Source organism: Columba livia, chromosome 25 (genome assembly GCF_036013475.1).
Source record: "Columba livia isolate bColLiv1 breed racing homer chromosome 25, bColLiv1.pat.W.v2, whole genome shotgun sequence".
NCBI classification, from domain to species: domain Eukaryota; kingdom Metazoa; phylum Chordata; class Aves; order Columbiformes; family Columbidae; genus Columba; species Columba livia.
This window is the reverse complement of record NC_088626.1, coordinates 1,858,848-1,880,902: the sequence shown is the minus strand read 5'-3', so window position 1 is coordinate 1,880,902 and position 22,055 is coordinate 1,858,848. Positions and strand designations below refer to the sequence as shown.

At 52.3% G+C, this 22,055-nt stretch overlaps 1 protein-coding gene across 3 annotated transcripts in view; it reads left to right on the top strand.

Annotated features, from left to right (window-relative positions):
• The first annotated feature begins 580 nt into the window (after positions 1-580).
• Positions 581-22,055, top strand: part of BIN3 (bridging integrator 3) — a 38,683-nt gene continuing 17,208 nt past the window's right edge. The window contains exons 1-5 of one of the 3 annotated variants that reach the window (XM_065041011.1): positions 581-668; positions 10,504-10,552; positions 17,352-17,392; positions 17,974-18,035; positions 21,891-22,027. In XM_065041011.1, the coding sequence (XP_064897083.1) occupies positions 661-668; positions 10,504-10,552; positions 17,352-17,392; positions 17,974-18,035; positions 21,891-22,027 (297 nt within the window). In that variant the 5' untranslated portion in view covers positions 581-660. Of the gene's footprint in view, positions 669-10,503; positions 10,553-17,351; positions 17,393-17,973; positions 18,036-21,026; positions 22,028-22,055 lie in introns of all 3 variants that reach the window. The other 2 variants (XM_065041013.1, XM_065041012.1) reach the window with 2 other exon arrangements.

The following is a 22,055-nucleotide window of genomic DNA, read 5'->3' as shown; positions in this document are numbered from 1 at the left end:
GGTTTGGTCGCCATAAAGATTTTGCTGCCCCCCCTGCCCCATTCAACCTCCTGCAGCCCGATTCGGGGGTTTTCTCCCCAAAACTTGGGGTGGCACCCCCCGGGTTCACAGCTGTTGGTGGCTGCTGGGGACAGTGCTGAGGATGGGGGGTGTGTGTGGGGGGGGTTGGTCGCCAAAACAGCTTCGCTCCCCATCACCCCCCGCCCCATTCAACCTCCTGCAGCCCGATTTGGGCGTTTTCTCCCCAAAACTGGGTGCTGCTGCTTCCCCCCAAAACGCGCCTCCCATCCCTGCTGCCGTTCCCGGGGCTCCCCTGCTTGGGGACAGCCCTGTCCCCCCAAACCCTCGCCCACCCCGGGGTGCTCCTGTCCCCCCCCTCGCCGCTCCCATTTTTTTGGGGCATTTTGATTTATTTTATTATTTTATTCCAGCACCGCCCGCCCCGTTTCCACATTTTGCACCAAAACTGCAGGATTTTAAGTATTTTCTCCCCACTCGCCCCCCGCTCCCGTCTCGTCGCCTCACGCCTTGCCCCGTGACGTCACGCCCCGCTCCGTGACGTCACACGCACCGCGTTGACCCCCCCGCCCCTCCCGAAGAGCGTTCCCGGAAGGGGCGGGGCCAAGGCGGCGGCACTTCCGGGAGCGGCGCTGGGCGACCATGAGCTGGTGAGTGCGGGACCCCCGGGCCGGGCCCGGAGCCCCCGGAGACCCCCTCGGGGACCCCTCGGCACAGCGGCCTGGGGGTCGCCAACACCCCCCGGGGCTCGGCCCGGCACACCGCGGCGCTCGGGCCGCCAGGCCTCGGCTTCTCAGCGCGGGCGCTGGAGGCCTCGGGGGGCCCCGGTGTAGGCCCCGGTGCTGGGCCCGGTTCTCTCCGGGTTTGATCCCGGTGTAGCTGCCCCGAAGCTGTCCATGTAGGCACAGATGCAGTATATGGGTGTTTAATACCTGAGGCCGGCCTGGCTTTCGTCCTGGGTGAGGGGGCAGCACAGGCAGAGCCCCTTGCCCCACCCCTTTGACCCCCCCTTGTCACCTGTTATCCCCCCTTGTCCCCCGTTATCCCTTCTTCTCCCCTCCTTGTCCCCACCTTGTTCCCTGTTTTCCCCCCTTGTCCCCTGTTATCACCCCTTGTCCCCACCTTGTCCCTTGTTATCCCCCCTTGCCCCCTGTTATCCCTCCTTGTCCGCCCTTTGTCCCCTGTAATCCCCCTTTGTCCCCTGTAAACCCCCCTTGTCTCCCCATTGTCCCCTGTTATGCCTCCTGTTATCCCCCCTTGCCCCCTGTTATCCCCCTTTGTCCCCTGTTATCTCCCCATGTCCCCTCACCTCCTCGCAGCCGGACTTGCTGCCCCATCCCAGACACTGCTGGGGGAATTTGAGGGGTCCCCAAAGATCCCTGGTGGCTCTGTGAGTCTGAATCTCTGTAAAACCCACCTGCGGCTCCGTTAAAGCTCTTTTGTTAAAGAAGAAATAAGTTCCTGCGTGTATTTGAATGAGACTTGTGAAGGGCTCAGGTTGGATGTGGCGGTGTCTCTGGTGTGCTGCTCCTGCACATCTTGTCAGCGCTTATTCTGTTATATTAGGAATTAATCTTGGCCGCTGTGTGTGGTTTCTCATCCTGGATCGTCACGCAGGGCAACAGGTGGAGGATGTGCTGGTTTGAGGAGAAAAAGACCTTCTTTTGCCTGGCAATTTCAGGCTGAGTTTGGTGAAAACTGAAGATTTGTTTTGTGTTGGGAGCGGGGGAAGTTGTGTTCTGGAAACGTAATTCAACAGTATAACGATGCGCACACAGGTACCTATTAAAATTAGACCTTTTGCTTATAAAGACACACTTATCCACTGGTTAATTTTTGTTCTGCTTTACTCATCTTGGGGCAGCTGCAATTATAGCCAGTGCTGGTTAATGAGGGTCTCGGAGCCGCCGTTCGCCTGGGCTGCCCTCGCGAGCTGTGCTTTTGGAAAATGTGTGGTAGAACAGACCTGCTCTACTCTCCTGCTTCGAAATATAAGAAATAAATATTCCCTTCATGTGATGGATGTGGAATAATTGGGGTGCAAAGTGGCATCGCTTCCCCCTGTGCTTCCCAGCGTCTGTCCGACCACGCTGCTCCCCGGGGACATCGTTTGGGGACTGGAGCTTATGGCTTCCTTACGATACACGTGTTGTTTTGAGAGATCGGGTGCTTTTGCCTTTTTCTGGGGAAGAATTAAAGGTCATTGCTGGAATGAGGGAGGGGGGACTTGATATTCTGCTGCAATCTGAGTCTCCTCTTTCTTCTCCAGCAGCGTCACTGCTTCGGCGCCTCGTGGCTCCGCTTACGCGCAAGTGCGAGGGGCTGGGACCCGGCGGCGTGGCAGGGACACAATCGCTCTCAGTTCGGCCTCGCTGTCCGTCTGTCCCTGCCGGCCCTCCTGGGTGACAGTTCATGCAGCTGGATGAATCGCCTCATTCACGGGGGGTGGCCGGAGTGACGTCCGCCCCGCAGCGAGGGGTTACACTGCCGGTAATAAATGCCGGCGTAGGGGGAACCGATTGTGCCGGGGTCGTGTCCTGCTCCTCAAACGTCAGAGTGAAACGTGCGCGGCCGCGATGCCGCTGCTCGGAGGGGCAGGAGCTTTGTTCCAGCCCGGCGGGGCGGGAGGTTGCTTTGTGTTTGCTTAGTTCACGCGTGCGTCTCTCTCCAGCGGTAAATTCGGGGCAGTGTTGATCAAAAACCCCTTTTTTCGGGGGTCGCCTGTCACACACGATAGAGAGGATGGAGCTTCATCCTCAGCTCTGTCCTGCCGATCACGCTGGGGAAGCAACACGTAACTCTGCTTCTAATTTTGCTTCTGTGCGCTTGTTCCCTTAATTAACTTTTTTCCCGTGGTACCAACACATGAAAACTTTGCTTTGGAGAGCAAAGCGTCACCCGCTAGTGCCAGGGACCGGATCAAACCCCCAAATTCCTGACTCCTGCACCAAGGCAACTAGGCAATGCTGTCTTTCTAGGCTGAGCTTTATTTAGAGCAGGAGTAGGCTTGTTTTGGGAGACAGCCTAGCATGGGCAGATGAGATGTTTTCGAAATCCTGGTGGCTTTCTTTAGGTTTTACGCCATGGATGGGGGTCCCTTGAACACATCCGCATCCTCCTCTTCTTCACCGGTCCCCCACAGCCACGCATTTTGGAGGAAGAAGTTGAAAATACTCCATGGATTACCGTGGCCATCAGTCCTTTTAAAAAAATAAGAGAACTAGAGTGATGGTTTTTACTGTATCATCACCCTCAATTACCACAAGTGTTTAATTTGTGAGCATCTAAAGGATTTTTTAAGGTTCACGGAACCGTGTAAACCAAACGCTGTTGCAACTCCTACCCAGCCTCCTAAATACCTCCTAAATTCCCAGCTCCTGCAGGTGATTTTACAAACAACAAAAGGGGTTTTTAGCGGCGTGACAGCTCAATATCCAAGTGCTGCCTCTCGGCACCGCTGCAACAGCTGGTATTTACCAGGAGAAAAAAAATATGCGAAGCAAATGTTGATAGTGAGGCGGCGCGAAGCACGTGTTGTGTTGTTGCACCGCAGCGGATTATTGCTGTGCACGGGGGGGTTGCCGATGCCGGACGGCGAAACCATATGTCTCTTGGCAGGGAGCTCTTGCTGAGTGGACTGAGGAGCTGGCACCACTTGGAAATCGGGAGTGGGACTGTGTGCTTGTGCGAGATTGAGCTCCCCAGATCTTTATGGGGTGGGATCCAGACTTATTGTGAATGCGTGTTGCGAAATATTTAGGGATGGAGGTGAAGAAGAGGAGCTGCTTGTCTCAGAAAGTGGTTGGCTGGGTGGATTTTTGCGAGGGAAGAAAGAGGAGAGTGCGGAGAGGTGGCAGGGATAGGTGGGTTGTAGCATACAAGTGGGTTTGTTGGATGTTTATTTTCTTTTCTGTGGTTCTTCGGAGCTGTGCTGTGGCCACGTTGGGCAGGTGCGATGCAAACACAAACCAAGGCGCCGTTCTCTTCCCGGCAAATCAATATTGATATTTTTCAGAGCTCAAATCACCTCGTGCCCAACAGCAACGCTCCCCCTGCTCCGGGTTTCAATGAAACCGGGATGTGGAGATGAGCACGGGATAAAATTAGATTGGATGAAGCAACCGGATACCAAAGTGGTGAGCGAGGCGCACGCGGCTCCCAAACACCATGTAGCACCCGTCCAAGGTGGTTTGCACATCCCAAACACTGTGTAGCACCCGTGCAAGGTGGTTTGCACAACCCAAACACCATATAGCACCCATGCAAGGTGGTTTGCACATCCCAAACACCGTACAGAACCTGTGGAAGGTGGTTTGCATGTCCCAAACACCGTGTAGCACCTGTGCAAGGAGGTTTGCACATCCCAAACACTGTGTAGCACCCGTGCAAGGTGGTTTGCACATCCCAGACACCATGTAGCACCCGTGCAAGGTGATTTGCACAACCCAAACACCGTATAGAACTCATGCCATGTGGTTTGCACATCCCAAACACCATGTAGCGCCCGTGCAAGGTGGTTTGCACATCCCAAACATGGTGTAACACCTGTGCAAGGTGGTTTGCACATCCTAAACACCATGTAGCGCCCGTGCAAGGCGGTTTGCACATCCTAAACACCATGTAGCGCCCGTGCAAGGCGGTTTGCACATCCTAAACACCATGTAGCGCCCGTGCAAGGCGGTTTGCACATCCCAAAACACCATGTAGCACCCGTGCAAGGTGGTTTGCACATCCCAAACATGGTGTAACACATGTGCAAGGTGGTTTGCACATCCCAAAACACCATGTAGCGCCCATGCAAGGTGGTTTGCACATCCCAGAGGTATTTTCACGGCGAAACTGAATAGCCAGCACCTCGGCTCCTCGCAGCATCCATCGTGGGGACATCGTGGGACCCAGCGTGGTCTTCGGAGCACAGTTAGCACGTGTTTATTTCTTAATTATTATTTTTTTCCGCCTTCTTTGTACAGGTAGCTAAAAACCCAGTGTTATAATTGAGCCACAACCGTGTTTCACAACTATGCTTAAAATGGATATTTTTGTAGCACAGTCAAGGCCTAAAACAGCCTTGCAAAATTCTGCTCGCCCACGCGCCTGGCGTGAGTAATTTTCTTTTGATGGGTGAGTAAAATATCATTATTTTTTTTTTCATGCTCATCTTGGAATGGGTGGGAGAGTGGATCCTGACATTAGTTTTGATTTGCTCAGCTCGGTGCGAGATGCAGAGATACGAGCGGCCCCTGCCCCGAAGAGCTCGGGCACACGTCTCCGCTGCCCAAGTTGAGGAAAGCACCTTGTTTTCCTCAACATAAAATGCGTGTTTACATCTTTTCCCCTTCTCCCCTGCTGCAGGGGCTCTCCCTGACACCTTTTTGTGGCTTAGTGCCTCCAAGTTCATAGGGATGGCGCTTTTATCTCCCCGCGTCGCTCCTCTCCCTGCCCCTTGCCACCCCGTGACCTCCCTTCTCTCCACCAAAAACCCGAACCAGAATTTGGCGCAGAACCTCCCTCGACATAAGCTGTTTGTGATCCGTTTGAATAATTTTTTCCCTTTTTTACTGTGTTTGGAGCGGTTGCCATGAGTCCCCGCGAGGCGGGGGGAGCGGGGTGGGACGGTGCATGCGGTTTCCATGGACACGGTTCCAGCGAGGCATCCGGAGCGATGCTGGAGATCTGTGTCTAACCCGCGCTTGCCTTCCTGCCTTTCTCACCTGGGCAGGGCTGGGATCCCCTTGGTTCCCTCCTAGACCCCCCCCCAGATCTGGGGGTGCCACAGATTTGCAGCTTTTCAGGATTTTTAGGAAGCCAAAAGTCACGAGACCCGCGGTCCGGGTGCGCAGGTTGGTCCTTGGGTGCGTCGCATCTCCTTGGGCGCTGCCTTCAGCGCTTGTTAGGACTCAGGAACACTAATGAGATAATGAGTCCCGTTTCAGCAGGTGCTGATGATGGGCACAGCTGCCCTTGAACTTCCAGATTGTCCTGGCTTTCCCATATCGCACCTCAGAACGCTTTCCAAACACCGATGTCTTGTAGCGGCGTGCACCTGAGTGCAGAAGCCGCGCTGTGGGGAGGAGAAGCTCCCTCGGGCTTCTCCCTCCAATTAACTCAATAACGGCAAAAAGGAAATGAAAGTTACGCCCTCCATGTTCTCATCCTTCCGTGGATGCTCCCGACCTTCCTGGGGATGTTTGCAGGAACACAAACACCTTGAGCCGAGTCGTGTCGCAGCACAGGAGCTCGGTCCGGCCTGGACAAGGGGAAGGACTCGCCACGAACAGGGAAGGACCCCCGGGGGCTGTTTCTGGGGTGTATTGGGCTTCATAGGTGAGCAGCTTTCCGTGGATGGTTTCATTGAAGCATCAGCATGAAATATTTGGGAAGAGCGGCCTGTGTGGATTGGGGTGACCCCTGGCAGCATGGGGGGTTGTTCTCCTGTCTGCAGGCAAGAGAGATGTTTCTTTCTGGTGAAAGAATTGAGATTTTGGGTGGACATTCAAAGAGCGAAAAGCTCTGGTGGAAATCCAGGCTGTGCTGGCTTGGCTGGGGTTTGATGAGAGAAAAAAGCCCTGAAAGTTTCCACGGGAAGTGGGCACTTCTCACAAAACACGAGCTGGGTTGGTGGCGTTACCCATAAAAACCACCAGTTTACACCGCGCTCAGACCCTCCGGTTCCTGGCAAACACCCACGGCTGAAGTATTGATTTGGATGGTGCACGGTTGCCAGAGCTTTGGCGTCGCTTTTCCTAAGTTTTTGGGTTATTAACCTCTGAAATGTGGAGTGAGCGAGCGCATCGGCCCGGCCACAGCTCTTCCTGCCCTTTCCCTCCTGTGCTGCTTGTCCATCCATCCATCCGTCCGTCCATCCATCCCTCCGCAGCCCCTGGGGCGGCAGCAAGCAGCTCAGCATCCCCAGGGGCAGCGGTTTATCAGCTGTGGGTGAAAACACTTGGTGCTTATCCCTTGCTTATCTGCCAGGAGTCTTCTGGGGCCGCATTAGGGGTTGTAAAGTGATTTTTCGCACGGGAAAAACGGTCACATCCACTGATTATTTATCCAAACACTGACCGAGCTCCCCATCCTGCTCCGGGCTGGGGATTGAGCAAAGGTTTGATGTCCAGTGCGGCAAAAGGACCATCACCTCCCTAAATTAGCACTGATTGTGATTCACGTTGGCAATTCCTCTGCGCCCGCGTTTCGGGGGAGAGGGAGCGATGTTTGAAACTCCAGCTCCCCGCAGACCTCACCGAGCTGCATTTCCCCCTTCTCCACTTGCAAGGTTTGTTCACAACTCTCCTGTGCATCCAGAGAAGAATCAACCGCTTTGGTGCGTGCGGTTTGCACGTGGAAAAGCCGAGTAAATAGACGATATTGCCGGGGAAACTTCAGAGAAAATCAACCACGGCTTCTCCCACCTTCCCCTCCCTGGGGTTCCTGAGCATGGCGCGTAGAAGCTTGCAGGATTCTCTCCACCCACACTTCTTTTTCCTACTTTTTGGCTTTTCCCACCCCCTCCCTGGGGTGTTTCGCCCTTTTCCCTCCCAGCCGAACCCCCAAACTCCGAGTGACGTCCCCGGGGGGGTGCGGGGCTTGGGCTGTGGGGGGACGGGGCTGGGGAGGCTCCGGCTGTGACTCAGCGGAGCTCGCGCTCTTCAGGAACAGCATTTCAAGGGATTTCACACCCCAAACACAACCCCGGCTTTCTCTCGCTCAGCAGAAATGAGAGAGCAAAAAAACCCATTAAAAAATGCACCGATTCTGGTTTTTCTTCGGCGTCTGGAGACACGTGCTCGGCTTTAACGGTGCCAACGGTGCCCCGTTGGTAATCCAGGTAGAGACACCAACCCAAATCTCTCCAGCTTATACAATTCGCGTTACGCACTTCCTTAACAGAATAAAACACCCGGCAGCCCTTGATTTTTAAGCGAATGGTTGTAACGTTGCTATATCGGGTATGTGTTGTCCCCCCATTTCGGAGCCTGGGACACCAGCTCACGGAAGGACAAATATTCTGGGTGCCCGCAGCAGTTTGGAAGCGCAGGGTGGATCCATTTGTTGTAAAAGCTCAGATAAAATCCATATTTCTTATCTTTTTTTATCTCCTTTACTGCCTTATGCATCTTCCCCACCCCCCAGAGCCATATTAAAAGGCAAAGATTCAGAAACCAGGAAGATTATCTCAAAAAAAATTGTCGAATACACATGACTTGCGCAGGGTTATTTTGTAGAGGTTTTACCGAGACAGACATAATTAGCCAAGCGGCATCACGATGCTAATAGAGATATTTACCGCTTCAAAGTGTGTTTGTGGTGTTGTGAAGTGTTCCAATGACTTTTCTTTTGTTCTGGAAGAAAGTAACTGGGATTTGTTTTTCTTTCCCCCGTCCCCCCCACTCACCAACACCAATTCACCTTCCCGCATCCCTCGGTTATCACCAAAATAGCCTTAATTTAACCCAGTTTGCCCGCAGAGAACGATGGTCGGGGTTGCATCTTTACATTCACCCCGGCAGGGTTGGCCAGACAAGGCGGAGGGGAAGGTTGAGCGCATGTAATGCTTTAATTTTGATTTTAATTGTGTTTTCCCGTTAGGAACCAGCTTAACTCCATCCTGAACACAGCAGCCGCCGCGGCTCGTCCTGCAAATGCTTTTTCCTTGAATCCCCTGGGTAAAACGCGTCTTTTTCTCCTCTTTCCACCGAGATAAGTTGATGCCATTGCTTCCAAAACCATCGAGTGACGGCACCCGGCTGCGGATGGCACAGCCTGTGCTCGGGAGGCGCCTCATTTCGGTTTATATTTGACCTGTGGAGGAAAACACAAAGAGAAAGATCCATATTTTTCCTGCTTTCTTCCTGTAAGGCACCACACAGCCGGTTATTGACGGGGTAATTATACCCCAGAGGAGTGGTTGTTTATAAAAGCAGCGTGATTCAGGGGGGCTGGAAAGGGTTAACAACCTCAAATTATGTTGGCCGGACCGGAGAACCATAAACAGGAAGCTCTCCAGAAAAGAATTTACATTTAAAGCTGGTGACTCAGGTTGGCCGGTGCTGCCTTAGGTGCGCACGGGCCGCGGCCCCGGCTCCTTACCGGCCCTAATTACACCGTTGGGTGGAAAAACCAAGAACGGGGGTCGGGTTGGCGGATAATCTTGGATTTTGCTTCATCGGCGTGGATGACGCGTGGCCTCGTCGCAAACGCTTTCTCCCATTGCGTGGTGTTGCTTTTGGGGGCTTTTAGGCCATAAATGGGTCATCTTTGCTTTTCGTGTTCTGGTCTTTAAGATCCACGTTCTTCTGACCCTTTTAGAGTTGGTGGTCGAGTAGTTTTCTGGCTGTTATGTTTAATTTGAAGGCAGAAAATGGTGCAGCATTGCTCTTGATGTGAAATGCTGTAGTGGTGAACTCCAAGAAGAAATAAAATGGGACTTGGGGACTATTAGTAAAAGGAGGAGTGAGGTTAACGCCAGATAGATCCACACCAATCATATTACGATAATAGAAATATTTGGGGGGTTGTAGTCGTCCCATTGAGCCGTGTTACAGCAGTGCTGGTGAGGGGGAATTCGTGCTTTTAAAATTAAAGTTCTAAAATCCACATTTTTGGGTTAGTGTGAGAATTCGGGCTCGTCCAAGAGGGACTTGGGCACCTTCCCAAGGAGCACGTGGTGCGGTTGGGGATGGGACGCCAAGGCATCCCTGGGAAAAGACACTTGCATTTCATCACCAGCCCAATTCTCCCTTTTCAGTTAAAGCTGTACGGTGCAGAAAACATCGGGAGGTTATGGACGAGATGCTTTAGCCAAGCAGCGTGTTGAAATACATTGAAAACAGCAGTTGAATTCCTGGATTTTTATTGCACTGATAGGTGAAAGAAATCCAATTATTTCCAGGACGGCTGCATGGCTGTACCCATCTGACCCAGCCACCCGTACATATGTTGTGTAATTTATTTGGAGTACTCTTCACCTTTGAGCTCGCTCGCGTGGGGAAAAACATTCAGGTAACCCAGATTTGACTAGCAACCATATTAAGGATTTTAAGAATGAAGGTTGTTGTGCTGGCAGGTGAGCGGCTCCTACAGCTGTTGTACCAGAGAAATCCTTTGAAGCAGCTCACAGCTCCAGACACTCGCCTTGTTACTTTTTTTAATACCCTCTTTCTAAATATTTACAGGGTTTGTTATTTCTTTATTTATTTTTTTCCCTCCCCTTCGGATTTGTTTTTAAACAGAGCGTGTTCTTCAACTGCTTTATTTTGCCAAGGAACGCCTGGAGCATCCATCGCGTGTATTTGCTTTCCTAGGATGGAGATGCTGGGAGGCAGCAGCTCTGGGAGGGGGACCACGCCGCACAGAAAAGGGGTGTTGCTGCCCTGAAACCAGCCCTTCTCACCCCAAAACCCATCACCCAGCATGAGACCCGCGGGGCTGCCCGTTTGAAACCATCACCGCTCGCTCACACCTCCCCTCTCCTCTCTTTTCCAGGATACCGTTCAAGATCGGGCAGCCCAAGAAACAGCTTGTACCCAAGACTGTGAGTAAACCAGTTTTGCCCCTTTTTTAGCTCCAGCTTTTTGATCATGTGGCTGATGAGTCAAGCCGGCACTTTGACTCGTCCCATTTTGCCAGCGTGTGCCTGTGCGCGCGTGGGAGGGAGATGTGAGCGAGCAGAACCTGTTGCCGCGTGTGACCAACTCTCGGTTCCTCGTGCGACGAGTGAGGGGGAGCCCCAACCGGGGAGAGTATTTTGGGTTTGGGATCTGTTTAATTTTAATATTTTTTTTGCTTTTTTGCTTTTTGGGGGGTGGCGAGGGGAAGAGCTCCTTTGGTCTGGCACAGTTTTCCTCGGAGATGGCTGAACGGGCTTCCTTCCTTCCTTCCTTCTTTCAGCAATGGCTTGTTTGTTCATCCTTTCTGAGCAGATGGAGGAGGAGGAGTGGTTCAGATCGCTGAATATAACTGTTTCCAAAGAAAGGCTTATAAGCTGAGATGCTTAGTGCTCGGGCGTGAATTAATTTGTGCTGCACAGCATTTGCTTTAAAAGCAAATTAAAAAAGCATTTTGTATTCTCGTGTCTTTGAGACTCGTAGCCCAAGTGCTGCTGCTCGCAGCTGGCTGTGGTATTTTCCCTCCTTAAGCAGATGGTCTTTGCCTTTGTCCCGTGTGAAAAAAGAAGCTGTGGGACCTCACAGTAGCTGTCCCTGAAAAACTAACCTGCCTACCTGCTCTAAAATAAGTGCCCGGCAGCGAGCGCGGTGGAGACCTTGTCTTTATAACGGCGTCGGTGACCTAATCCCTCCAACAGACTGACATCTCTGATCCTTCCTCTCTGGGACGCTCATCACTGCTAATTCCTTAGCCTGCGTGGGCACTTGTGTTTATGGGGCAGTTTCTCCTTGGGACATGACATTTTCCCCCGGAGGCAAAGGGCTAATTCCACCACTCCCTTGGTGTCTTGGTTTGCCGTGTTTTATTTTAAAGGATTTGGTTAGTTGTCTGCTGCCGTAGAGCAGCAATTTTCTGTAACGGCTCCAAACTGTCAGTACAAAATTTAAGCCAGGCAAGCGATGAAGACAAGGGCTGGTAAAATTCCTCAGTGGTTTTTGCGTCTCTTCAGCTGCCCTTTCTCTGGGAGGGGGGAAAGTGCTGCTGTCTGCGGTCCCTGGGACATCCAGCCCACCAGCCTCAGCTCTTCACACCCCTTCCAGTTCATTTTGGGAGCCCCCACGTTGCCTCGCTCCACGAGATTGTGCCTCTCGGCCTCTTTCCGGTGTTTCCAACACCCATGTCCTTCCAGGCGGTTGCACGAACCAACCGCTCTGCAGCTCTGGGTGTCTTGGCCGCCTTTCTTGGCCGTCTCCATCCCACCCGTTCTCACATCCGAGTCGAATATACTCTTTTTCTCTTGCCAGTGCTTGCTGATTCCCGTCCGCTCCTGCTGCGTTTGCTGGTGCGAGAGGTTTGTCTGGGAGACCTCGTCTCCCCCGTGCCGTGAAATCAGCCATCCCAGAGCTGTGTCAGGAGCTTGGACTCGGTGCAGATGAACGGTTGCACCTTGAGAGCTTCCTCTGAGCCGCTGGGGCAGTTGGCAGGCATTGCTTTTGTATATATATGTGTGCATTAAATAGAACAGCTCAAAATATCCAGTAGGCAGAGGTTCATTCAGCAGCGCAAGTGCTTCCAGGCCTTCCCTTCCTCCCTCCCTTCCTTCCTCCCCTTCCTTCCTTCCCTTCCTTCCTTCCTTCCTCCCTCCCTTCCTCCCCTTCCTTCCCTCCCTTCCTTCCCTCCCTTCCTTCCCTCCCTTCCTTCCCTCCCTTCCTTCCTTCCCTTCCTTCCCTCCCTTCCTTCCCTCCCTTCCTCCCCTTCCTTCCCTTCCTTCCTTCCCTTCCTTCCTTCCTTCCCTTCCTTCCTTCCTTCCTCCCTCCTTCCCTCCTTCCCTCCCTCCCTCCCTCCTTCCCCTTCCTCCCCTTCCTCCCCTTCCTCCCCTTCCTCCCCTTCCTCCCCTTCCTCCCTCCCTCCCTCCCTTCCTTCCTTCTTTCCTTCCTTCTTTCCTTCCTTCTTTCCTTCCTTCCTTCCTTCCTTCCTTCCTTCCTTCCTTCCTTCCTTCCTTCCTTCCTTCCTTCCTTCCTTCCTTCCTTCCTTCCTTCCTTCCTTCCTTCCTTCCTTCCTTCCTTCCTCCCTCCCTCCCTCCCTCCCTCCCTCCCTCCCTCCCTCCCTCCCTCCCTCCCTTCCTCCCTTCCTTCCTCCCTCCCCTTCCTTCCTTCCCTTCCTTCCTTCCCTTCCTCCCTTCCCTTCCTCCCTTCCCTTCCTCCCCTTCCTCCCCTTCCCCCCTCCCTCCCCCCCCCTCCCTCCCTCCCCCCCTCCCCCCCTCCCTCCCCCCCTTCCTCCCCTTCCTTCCCTTCCTTCCCTTCCTTCCCTTCCTTCCCTTCCTTCCCTTCCTTCCCTTCCCTTCCTTCCTTCTCTTCCTTCCCGCCTTCTCTTCCTTCTCTTTCTCCTCTTCCTCATCTCCCCCAAGAAGAACAACAAGTTCTTATGTCAATGACTCGGTAGCTCAGAGTCAGACGCTGATTTTTAAACGGCTTCCACTCGCCATGTGTTGACAACGATGCTACTTCCCATGCAGCAGATCCGTGGAGAGCAGGAAACAGGAAGCCCAAAGCTCCGCAACCCCACAGCAAGTGTAAAGTCACAGCTCTTCAAAGAAGAACAAAACGGCAGGAAACCACCGATCCCCCCGGGGTTCAGCGCCGGGGCTGCTTTGTAGCTCCGGTCCTCCCAGTCGCAGGCTGAGACGCTCCAGCTGTGCGGGCCTGGGGACCCGCGGTCGCCGGGGAGGTGTGGGGTGTTCCAGATGTTGGCCTCTGGAGCCGCTGCAGGAAGTGGGAAGGTGTGGCAGCTCCAGGGCCGCGGCCCCAGCCTCGCAAAGGGGAAGTGGTTGTGGGTAGAGGTTCTCCCACTCGCAGAGATTGGACCACAAAAGAGGAGGAGAGGGGAGCAAGAAAATCAATAAAGCTTTTGCTAGGATCTAACTTCTTTGGCTCTCCGTAACTCGAGCACAGGGGAGGGGAGAATCGCTTTGCTGAGAGAGGCTTGGCTCGCCGGCGAGCCTTTTTTTCCCCTTTTCTTGATGAAACGATGCTGGGGTTGGTGTCAAATCTAGGCCGGCAGTAGTACTGAAAAGCAATTTGCTTAGGCTGCCGAGGGAATTAGTCATGACTCCCCATGCCCACTCGCTTCTGATCCTTTGAAGAAGGGCATGGTGTCAGCCGCGGTTTAGCTCTTCAGGTAGAAGGAAAAACCCCCATAGAAAAATAATCGGCTGGTGAACTGAAGTGATCTCCCGCCCCCCAGACATGCCTCTGCTTTGTTTCCACCTTAACCTGGGCAAATCCAATTCCAGACAGCGTAATCTCTCCCCTCCTCTCCCCTGAAAAGAGCAGCTGTCACCGGGCTCGGTGGGAGGATCTGCTGAACAGAGGGGACCTGCAGAGGACACAGCAACACAGCCCAATTAAACTAATGCCCAGTGATAGGACTTAAACCTGTTAGAATTATATCTCTCTTGCAGAATGTTTATTGCTCGAAGCCGCCGCAGCGATGAAGCCTCTTATGGCAGAGATGTTCTCCCCCAGGGCCCGAGCAGAGGTTACGCTGGAACCAGCGCTGCGCTTGTTTTCCAAGCTCACTGAAGTTCACCTGCGTCACCCGGGGCTTGTTCCCCGCTCTTCACCGGGGCTCGGGTTATCCGAACCGGCAGGTTGTTGAGAAGAACCAGCCGCTCATCCCCGCGGGGCACGGAGCCGTGGAAATCAGCCCTCTCTTGGGATGGGGCAACCCAGCAGAGCCCCTTCGCATCCCCCAGGTTTTCCCTCTTCCTTCTCCCTCCCTGGGCTGACTCAGACAATTCGCCTTCCTCCTCCTCGCTGGCTTAACCTCGGGTGAGTCAGCTCGGCCGGGAGCGCAGACCCTGCCAAACCTCCCGCCTTGAGTCATCCCCGCGGCTCTGCCTTCCCGGGGGAGCCCCGCGAGCAGCAGGATTCCACTGCAGCCTTTCCGCCGGGCTCCACCGCCCGCCTGGAAATCCCCAAATATCCAAGCAAAACGTCGCAGAAATGCCGGGGCGAAATCAAGCGATACCAGTTAAATAAGTACACTCATTTTCGCTCTCTTCCTTCAATCTTCAGCGGGACTTATCAGTGTCTGCGGTCCGGAGGTGCATCCTTTTTCCCTGAACGGGCTGTTTTGAAAGCTTTCGTGCTAGGTGAGGGTTTGGGGAGCTTGCTGGGTGCTCCATGGAGTCCCAGAGACACCTGCACGCTGCTGCGTTGCTCTCGCACACAAAGCAAATATTCCCCCATGTTACTCGCACAAATCTTGCTTGATGGCATGGCAGAAGTTCCAGGTTATAGCAGAATTGTTGGCCTAATTTTATGGGCTGCTTTTTTTTTCTGGAGGGGAAGGAGGAGGAAGAATTTGCTTCCCTTTTTCCCAAGACCCACAAAGAGACTGAGACCACTGGAACGTGTAGAAATCAGCTAGTCCTCCTCCAGGAAAAGAAATGAACCTCAGGGGAATAAGAAGGTTCATCACAGTCCCTTATTTCCATCTCTTTGTAGTGTTGGCTTTGGTCTTTCTTCGTTGCCTTGTAACCATGGTGTCGATTATGATATTGCCCTTAAAGCGGGAGGGGTGTTATCAGGGGTGGAAGGCCCGGTGTTTGCAAACAGAAATAACCGGGTGAAAAAGGAAAATGTCCTTTATTTCAATGGTTTTGAGAACTCATCGTTCTCCATGTAGATTTAAATAAAACCCCAGAGCCGAGCGATCTCGCATTAACGAGCCCGTATGCCCAGAAGAAAAAGCGTTCGGTACAGAAACACGTTTTGATTTCTGAGTTTTCAGAGAGAAGCTGCACAGAAGTGGGATTATTTTAATATCACGGAAACTTCCCTCCAGGATATTGTAATTTCCTTGCCTGTACTTCTTGTTCTCGTTACCCTTAACGTGATAATCCTATCCGTAGCCTTTTGCCGTGAGTCTTGGGGATGTGTGGCCGTTGACGATCGCGACTGGGAGCGGGAATTACTGTGTGCTCTGCAAAACGTGCTCGCTTTGCTCGCAGCTTCTCCTCCGATCTGCGGGTCGCTGCCGCCTGCGAATCTACACGGCGGGAGCACGTGAGAGCGGGTTTTTCTGTTACATATCTGGGCTCCCGCGACGCAAACGAGAGCGGCGATGACTGGGAGCCAGTTGCTACTGTGGGCGTGAAAAATAAGAGCAATCCTTGGGCAGCTGTCTCTGCATGGATGGCGCTGGAGACGTGAGTCAGGCCGGGCAGCTGAAGCAGATTCACCTCCGTCGTATGGAGAAAGCGCCCAGGCAAACCGTGATGGGTGTTTTGGGGGGTTCACGTCACCCGGGGGGTCACAGAGTGGGGACGTTTTGCCTCGTTCATATCCATTAGGCGTTTGTCTCCACTCATTGTGCACAAACAGTGAAGAAGAAAGTGGTGCACACCGTGAATCTTTAATTTCATAGGCAAACCCTCTGTTTTTTGGAGGAACCAGAGGAGACACAAGAGAACACGAAGAGGGCTGGAGCTCCGTGCCAGGGCCAGGACATCACCCCCCTTCAAAGCGCATATTTCTTGAGTTCTGCCCGACCCTCTCAGCTTTGCAACCAAAACAATTCACACATAAGGCGTATAAATAGAGCGCAATACTCCCTGGTTATTTTAGCAGCCGGAACAGCCATAGAAAATCGAGGGTGATTTGTTTCTCTGTTTTTCTGTTCCCCTATGTGCTGGTTCCCTGACCCCCCGGCACCAGCTGCTGCGGATTTCTGCAGAACCGCCAACCGGGCGGGAGCGTGTGAGCTGCCCCCGCGCTGCTCCGTGCCTGTTCCCCAGCGAGACCATTTTTAGCAGCACCAAAGGGAGCTGGAGCTCGGCAGAGGGGGGGTTTTTACACGGTGGGGAGAGCCAGGACGCATCCCCCGGATGGTGGGAGCTGATGGTGCGGACAGCTGGCCAGGATCGCCGCTCGCCGCCTGCCTTCACATCGGGCTGCTCGTATCGCTCTGGAGTTCAAGTGGATCCGAAAGCACAGACGAAAAAGATATTTAGAAACGGAGGTTTCGAGAAAACCGATATTCCTGCGCTCCGTCTTAAAATACTGCTCTTTTAATAGCAGTTTTGATTGAAAAGCAAATGTCCCTTTGTAAGCGTTCTGGTTTCACATGATGGTGTTGCATCGAGCCTGGGTTTGTGAAATCCCGAGGACAGCGTGAAGATTTGGAACAAACCTTTGGATCCTTCTAGTCCTGGCTGCTCGCAATATTAGCGTTTTCTTAATAGCTTGACAACACAAACGAACCCAGTTTTGATCCCATGACAACAAAAGCACATGTATTTACTCTTGGCTGGTCAATTGAAATCCATTTGCTTATTTGGTCGGCGAGGTGTGGAATGAATGTTTGAGTGTGTGTTAAAACAGTCAGCATGGAAGGAAAATTCCTTAAAATATCTCGTATTGCTGGAGATCTGCTGCCAGATAGCAAGTAGGAGGGAGCAGTCATTGATGTAGCATCGGGAGAAGGCTGTTCCTTAGCTCAAGCTGCTTGGACCAGCGCTCCAGATGAAACGTTTCATCGGAGGGAGCTGTCGCGGGAATAGAGTATCGAGGGGGCAAATAATGCGGAGACAGGAGGACAAAACTTCATCTGTTTTGAAGCGTAACTCCCGTTGCAGCTGCAGCGCTTCCCACAGGTAGTTGCCGCTCCGGGCTCTGCTGCGGTGGCTTTGAGCTGATGATTTCCATCTCTTCTTTCCGCAGGTGGAGAGAGACTTTGAGAGGGAATATGGAAAGCTCCAGCAGTGAGTATCAACCACACCGGTCAAACAGGAACAGCGACATAGTTCTCTCTTGTGCCCTCTCATCGCATCTTCCCGGGAAATGTCAGCCAGTTGTGCTCTTCCCAGCAAATCACTCGCTGCCCTGTAATTTCTAATTCTTCAGAGTTTCTCTGGGTGTTCAAAGGTGGCCTAAGAAGTATTTGCGGTAGGGTTGAGCTTTGCAGATTGCGGCAGCTCTGAAGTAAGAAGTGTAAAATTGCCAGAAAAGTGCCAGCTCAACACCTCTGAGGACAAATACTGGTTTTACCGTACTGCCTGTGTCACATAAGCTCACACTTATCACCTGGAAGCATTTGGCTCTGCCATTTCTGGTAAGACTTAAAAAAATGTGTGACTTTGAATAAGAGAAAAGGTTGAAAACCATCTGAAAACAACCAGAAAAGGTTGGGCAGCACTGAACTTTCGCAGAGCCTTGCCTGGGTATTTTTAACTCACAACAGAAGCCAGCATATTCAGCCCGTAAATGATTTGTTGCACGTATGATACACTTCGGTTTGTTTCTTTCCAAGATTCAGACTTTGCCTTGTTCTCCCATCTTTCAGATTGGAAGATCAGACCAAAAAACTTCAGAAGGATATGAAGAAAAGCACAGATGCAGACTTGGGTATGTGACTGTAGGATACATAGACTGTGAACTTGGCCACAGAGAGACGAAGTGACTTTTCTCGAGATCACATGAGTAATCTGTGACAAGTCTGGAAAACAAATCTCGCTCTCAGTCCCACTCAGTTTGCTTAGTTACAAGGCCATCTGCACGAGGGCTGCCGAGGCGCATCTCAGCCGAGGGAACAGCAAGTATGTTATGGGCTCAGTCCCTGTCTCTGGAGCTGCGCCTTGCTGGGTGGCCTTGGACAAGCCGCTTCTTTTCTTTGCCTCGGTTTCCACAACCAAAAAATAGGTGTAATTATTCCAGTGTGTTCAGCCTGGATAAGACAGGACTAAGGGGAGACCTTGTCGTGGTCTGCAGGTCCTCATAAGGGGAGGAGGAGCGACAGGCACTGTTCTCTTTAGTGACTAGTGATAGGACCCAAGGGAATGGCAGGAAGATGGAATCATAGAATAATTTTGGTTCAAGAGGCCCTCAAGATCATGGAATCCACCCGTTCCCCCACCCCTGGCACTGAGAACCTCATCTCCGTCTGTTCAGCCTCTCCAGGGATGGTGACTCCCTGGTGGCAGATGTGCCAGCGCAGGTTCAGGATGGACATTCGGAGAAGGTTCTTCAGCCAGAGGTCAGTGAAGCACCGGAACAGGGAGGTAGTTCCAGCCCTAACCCTGACAATATTCAAGAAGCAATTGGACAATTTGAATTTCGGGGTTGTCCTGTGCAGGAACAGGGTTGTGGTGATCCTTGTGTGTCCCTTCCAGCGCAGGACATTCTGTGATTCTCCAGTAGGAAAGCGGTGTGACCACACCGCATGGCGCAGGTTTGAAGGAAGATAGGAGGGAGGAGAAGATGGAGAGAGGTTGATTTTGTGGGTGCCGGTTACGGAAAGACGCAGCCAGGAGCTGTTTTATACCCAGATGGCTTTTCTCGGCGTGCGGTTTGGAGCCCTCCCGGTTTGCAGCGGGGCCCCCGCAGCTCCGCAGCCAAGGCAGATGCACCAGCGCAAACAGGTGTGGGCTGGACTGGTCCAACATCGTCTGCTGGGAGTTCAGTTCGCGAGGGGGTGGGAAGGAGCCCCAGCGGGTGCTTTGGCTGGTGGATTTGGGGCTTCCCATGCTACAGGTTTTCACCTGTGTGTCTGCGCACTCCGATATCGCCCGGTGTATAAACACATCCTGCGTTCTCCCACCCTTCCCAGTGCGTGCACAGGGAGGGCAGTGGGAAAGGCACCAGTAACCAGCGCTGCCAGGACTCCTTTCCAGGGTGAAAACTGCTCTTTCTGGGGACTTTGGTCATTGTCAGGGATCCGTGGTAAGTTTTTCCTCGTTAAGGATTCCCCTCCCCTCCCTTGCAGTGGGCGTTGTTTATATGGAGCATTTCAAGTCCCAGAGGAGCTGTGGGAGGACTTTCTTTTTCCGTTCTGCTACATGGCAGAGTCACAAATGAGCCTTGGCCAGATCCAGCGAGATCTGATTTCTCATTTAAAGGCATGAAATCATGAGTGTAAGGGAAGATTTTGAATGTGGTGTGGTGAGGGACGGCTGAAGGAGAAGGAGATCGATGTGACCAAGCGCTGAGGACTGTTTCCTTCACCTGGCAGCGCCCCTTCCCAAGAGGAGATTGTGATTTTTCAGCCCCCATATCCGACGCGTATGGCCGTATATCGGCATCATTGTGTCCTCCCGAGCCTCTTATTTCTTCCACTGTACCTCTGTGCCTTGGGGGTTGATTATTCACTGCCTGCAAACCCTCCCTAGCAGACTGGACCTGGTGTCTCGAGCCTCCACCTTCTGCCAAAAAAAGATTCAGCTTAGAATGAGACCGATTCCTCCCGGAAAGTGTTCCTGCAGGCTCGGCGTGGCAGGGAGCAGGTCACGGGTTATTAGCAGCGCTCTGTGCTGTGGCTAAAGATCACTGACACCTTTTCCCCCCTCTTTTCAAACAAAATATGATCTTAAGGAGCAGGGGGATGTTCTTTAATTGGAGACAAAAGCTGCTTCTTTGATGCAGGTGACCTCCTCCATCCCCATGCCTCGGTTTTGCTCTCTAGAGTGTGCCTGCCTGTTCTCCACCGCATTTACCGTGATGTAAACCAGCAGTGACGCTGTGAAGTCACCTCCTTTGATTGGAGTCGCATCCCGCTTGTGTTTTGGAGTCTCATCCCGCGTGTTTTATGAGCAAAGTGCGGTACAGACCCCATGAAGCCCACCTCGAGGGGCTGGCGATCCTCTCCTCCTTTTCCTCTCTGACCCAGCATGTCCCGGGTTCTGCAAAGTGCCTTGGGAACCACAGAACTTGCCACATTTTCCTTTTCAGAGCCGTACAGGTGAGGTCAGTGATGCAGGGAAAGTCCCTGGCTCAAAATCTCGCTGAATGTGCCTGAAAACCCCCAGTTGGTGGCCTCTGGACCTGACCCCGCCGCTCCCCTCGCTGCAAGCACTTCCAACCCTCTCCTTGTGAAGGGAAACTCATTTTTCCTCCAGCTGAAGGAGTTCTGCCGCCCTTAACTCCATCCCATTTTGGCACAAATCCTTCCTCAGATGTGGTCACACATATGGATTATATCCCATCTGTTTAAAGGTTTAAACGCCTAAACCCTTCATGTTTGGATAATAGACGGATACGGTAGCTTTGTTATTCCGTAGTTAGTGTCTCGTTCTGCCTTGAGCTTCCCAGCTATTCCGCTTCTGAGCTCTCTGTATAATTGTGTGTAACCTTTAAATCAGAATGTTTAACCCCTTGATTTATGATCTTAAGCCCCATTATTCGGATGACTTTAACTTTCAATATCTGAGGGAGTGCAGTAGAAGTCTTTCCAAAGCTCTGCAGCACGGCTCAAGCATCTGGCTTTCTGATCTTAAACTGGAATAACTTCCAGCAACAGTGCTGACGAAAATTCTTCTTCATTCCCATTTATATAGATTCTTGCCTTTTTATTCGTGTTTTTTTTCCATTCTGTACCTTAGCTATTTTCTTGCTCTTTTGTAGTGGTCCTGTCATGGGGATTTAATTTTCCCTTTGAAGCCCGACTGTGGATAGGAAGCGAGACGTGTCTGATGGAAAACAAGCAAAAGTGCTCAGCGAGACGGGAACTGGAGCATCTCAGAGTGTGTCCTGGTGTTCCTGGTGACAGTTTCGGGGTCTGCAAAGGCTTCAGCCTTTGTTTCTCCCCCTGAATTGTGGGGTCTCTCTCCATGGACAGAAGGTTTAGGTTCATTGGGGGAAGGTGCTTGTCCAGCTTGTGTCTGTGCTGCTTGTGAAGTGCCTGTTTTGAGGGTAAAAGAGAAACCTCGTCTTCCAGTCCTGTCAGTCTGGTCCTTTCCAGCGCTAAACCCACTTCAAATCTATATTTCTATAAAGCCATTTGAAAGGCTTAATGGACTGTGATTTTTCTCATTGTGGAAGAGCTGTAGTGAGACTGAGAGTGACACTTAATAGTCTGTCGAGAAAAGGCATATGAAAAAAGACCCCATCTACATGTTTTTTAAGAGAACGGCGCTTTTGTTAGTCTGGGAATATTTCTGGCAACATCACAAGGCGCACACCAGAGTGGTTCAGACTTAGATAAATCCCAGTTCTCTGGGTGTTTATTTGAATGAATTGGTGGCACTTCCTTCCATGTCTCTCAACCACAAGTGAATATTGTCCTGAAAAGTTGTGCTATAAACCCCCTTTTGGTGGCCGAAATCCCTGATTTTTGCCCACAGTTGCCTTGGCGATGGGAGTTTGTGTGTCTGTCCCACAGGCATCATCCTCTTTCCCTTTCCCTTTCCCTTTCCCTTTCCCTTTCCCTTTCCCTCTCTCTCTCTCTCCCTTTCCCTTTCCCTTCCCTTTCTTTCCATCCTCCTACAGCCATGTCCAAGTCGGCCGTTAAGATCTCCTCGGACCTGCTGTCCAACCCGCTGTGCGAGCAGGAGCCCGGCTTTCTGGAGATGGTCACGGCCTTCGACACGGCCATGAAGAGGATGGACTCCTTCAACCAGGAGAAGGTGAATATCTCTAAGCTACGAGTTTCTC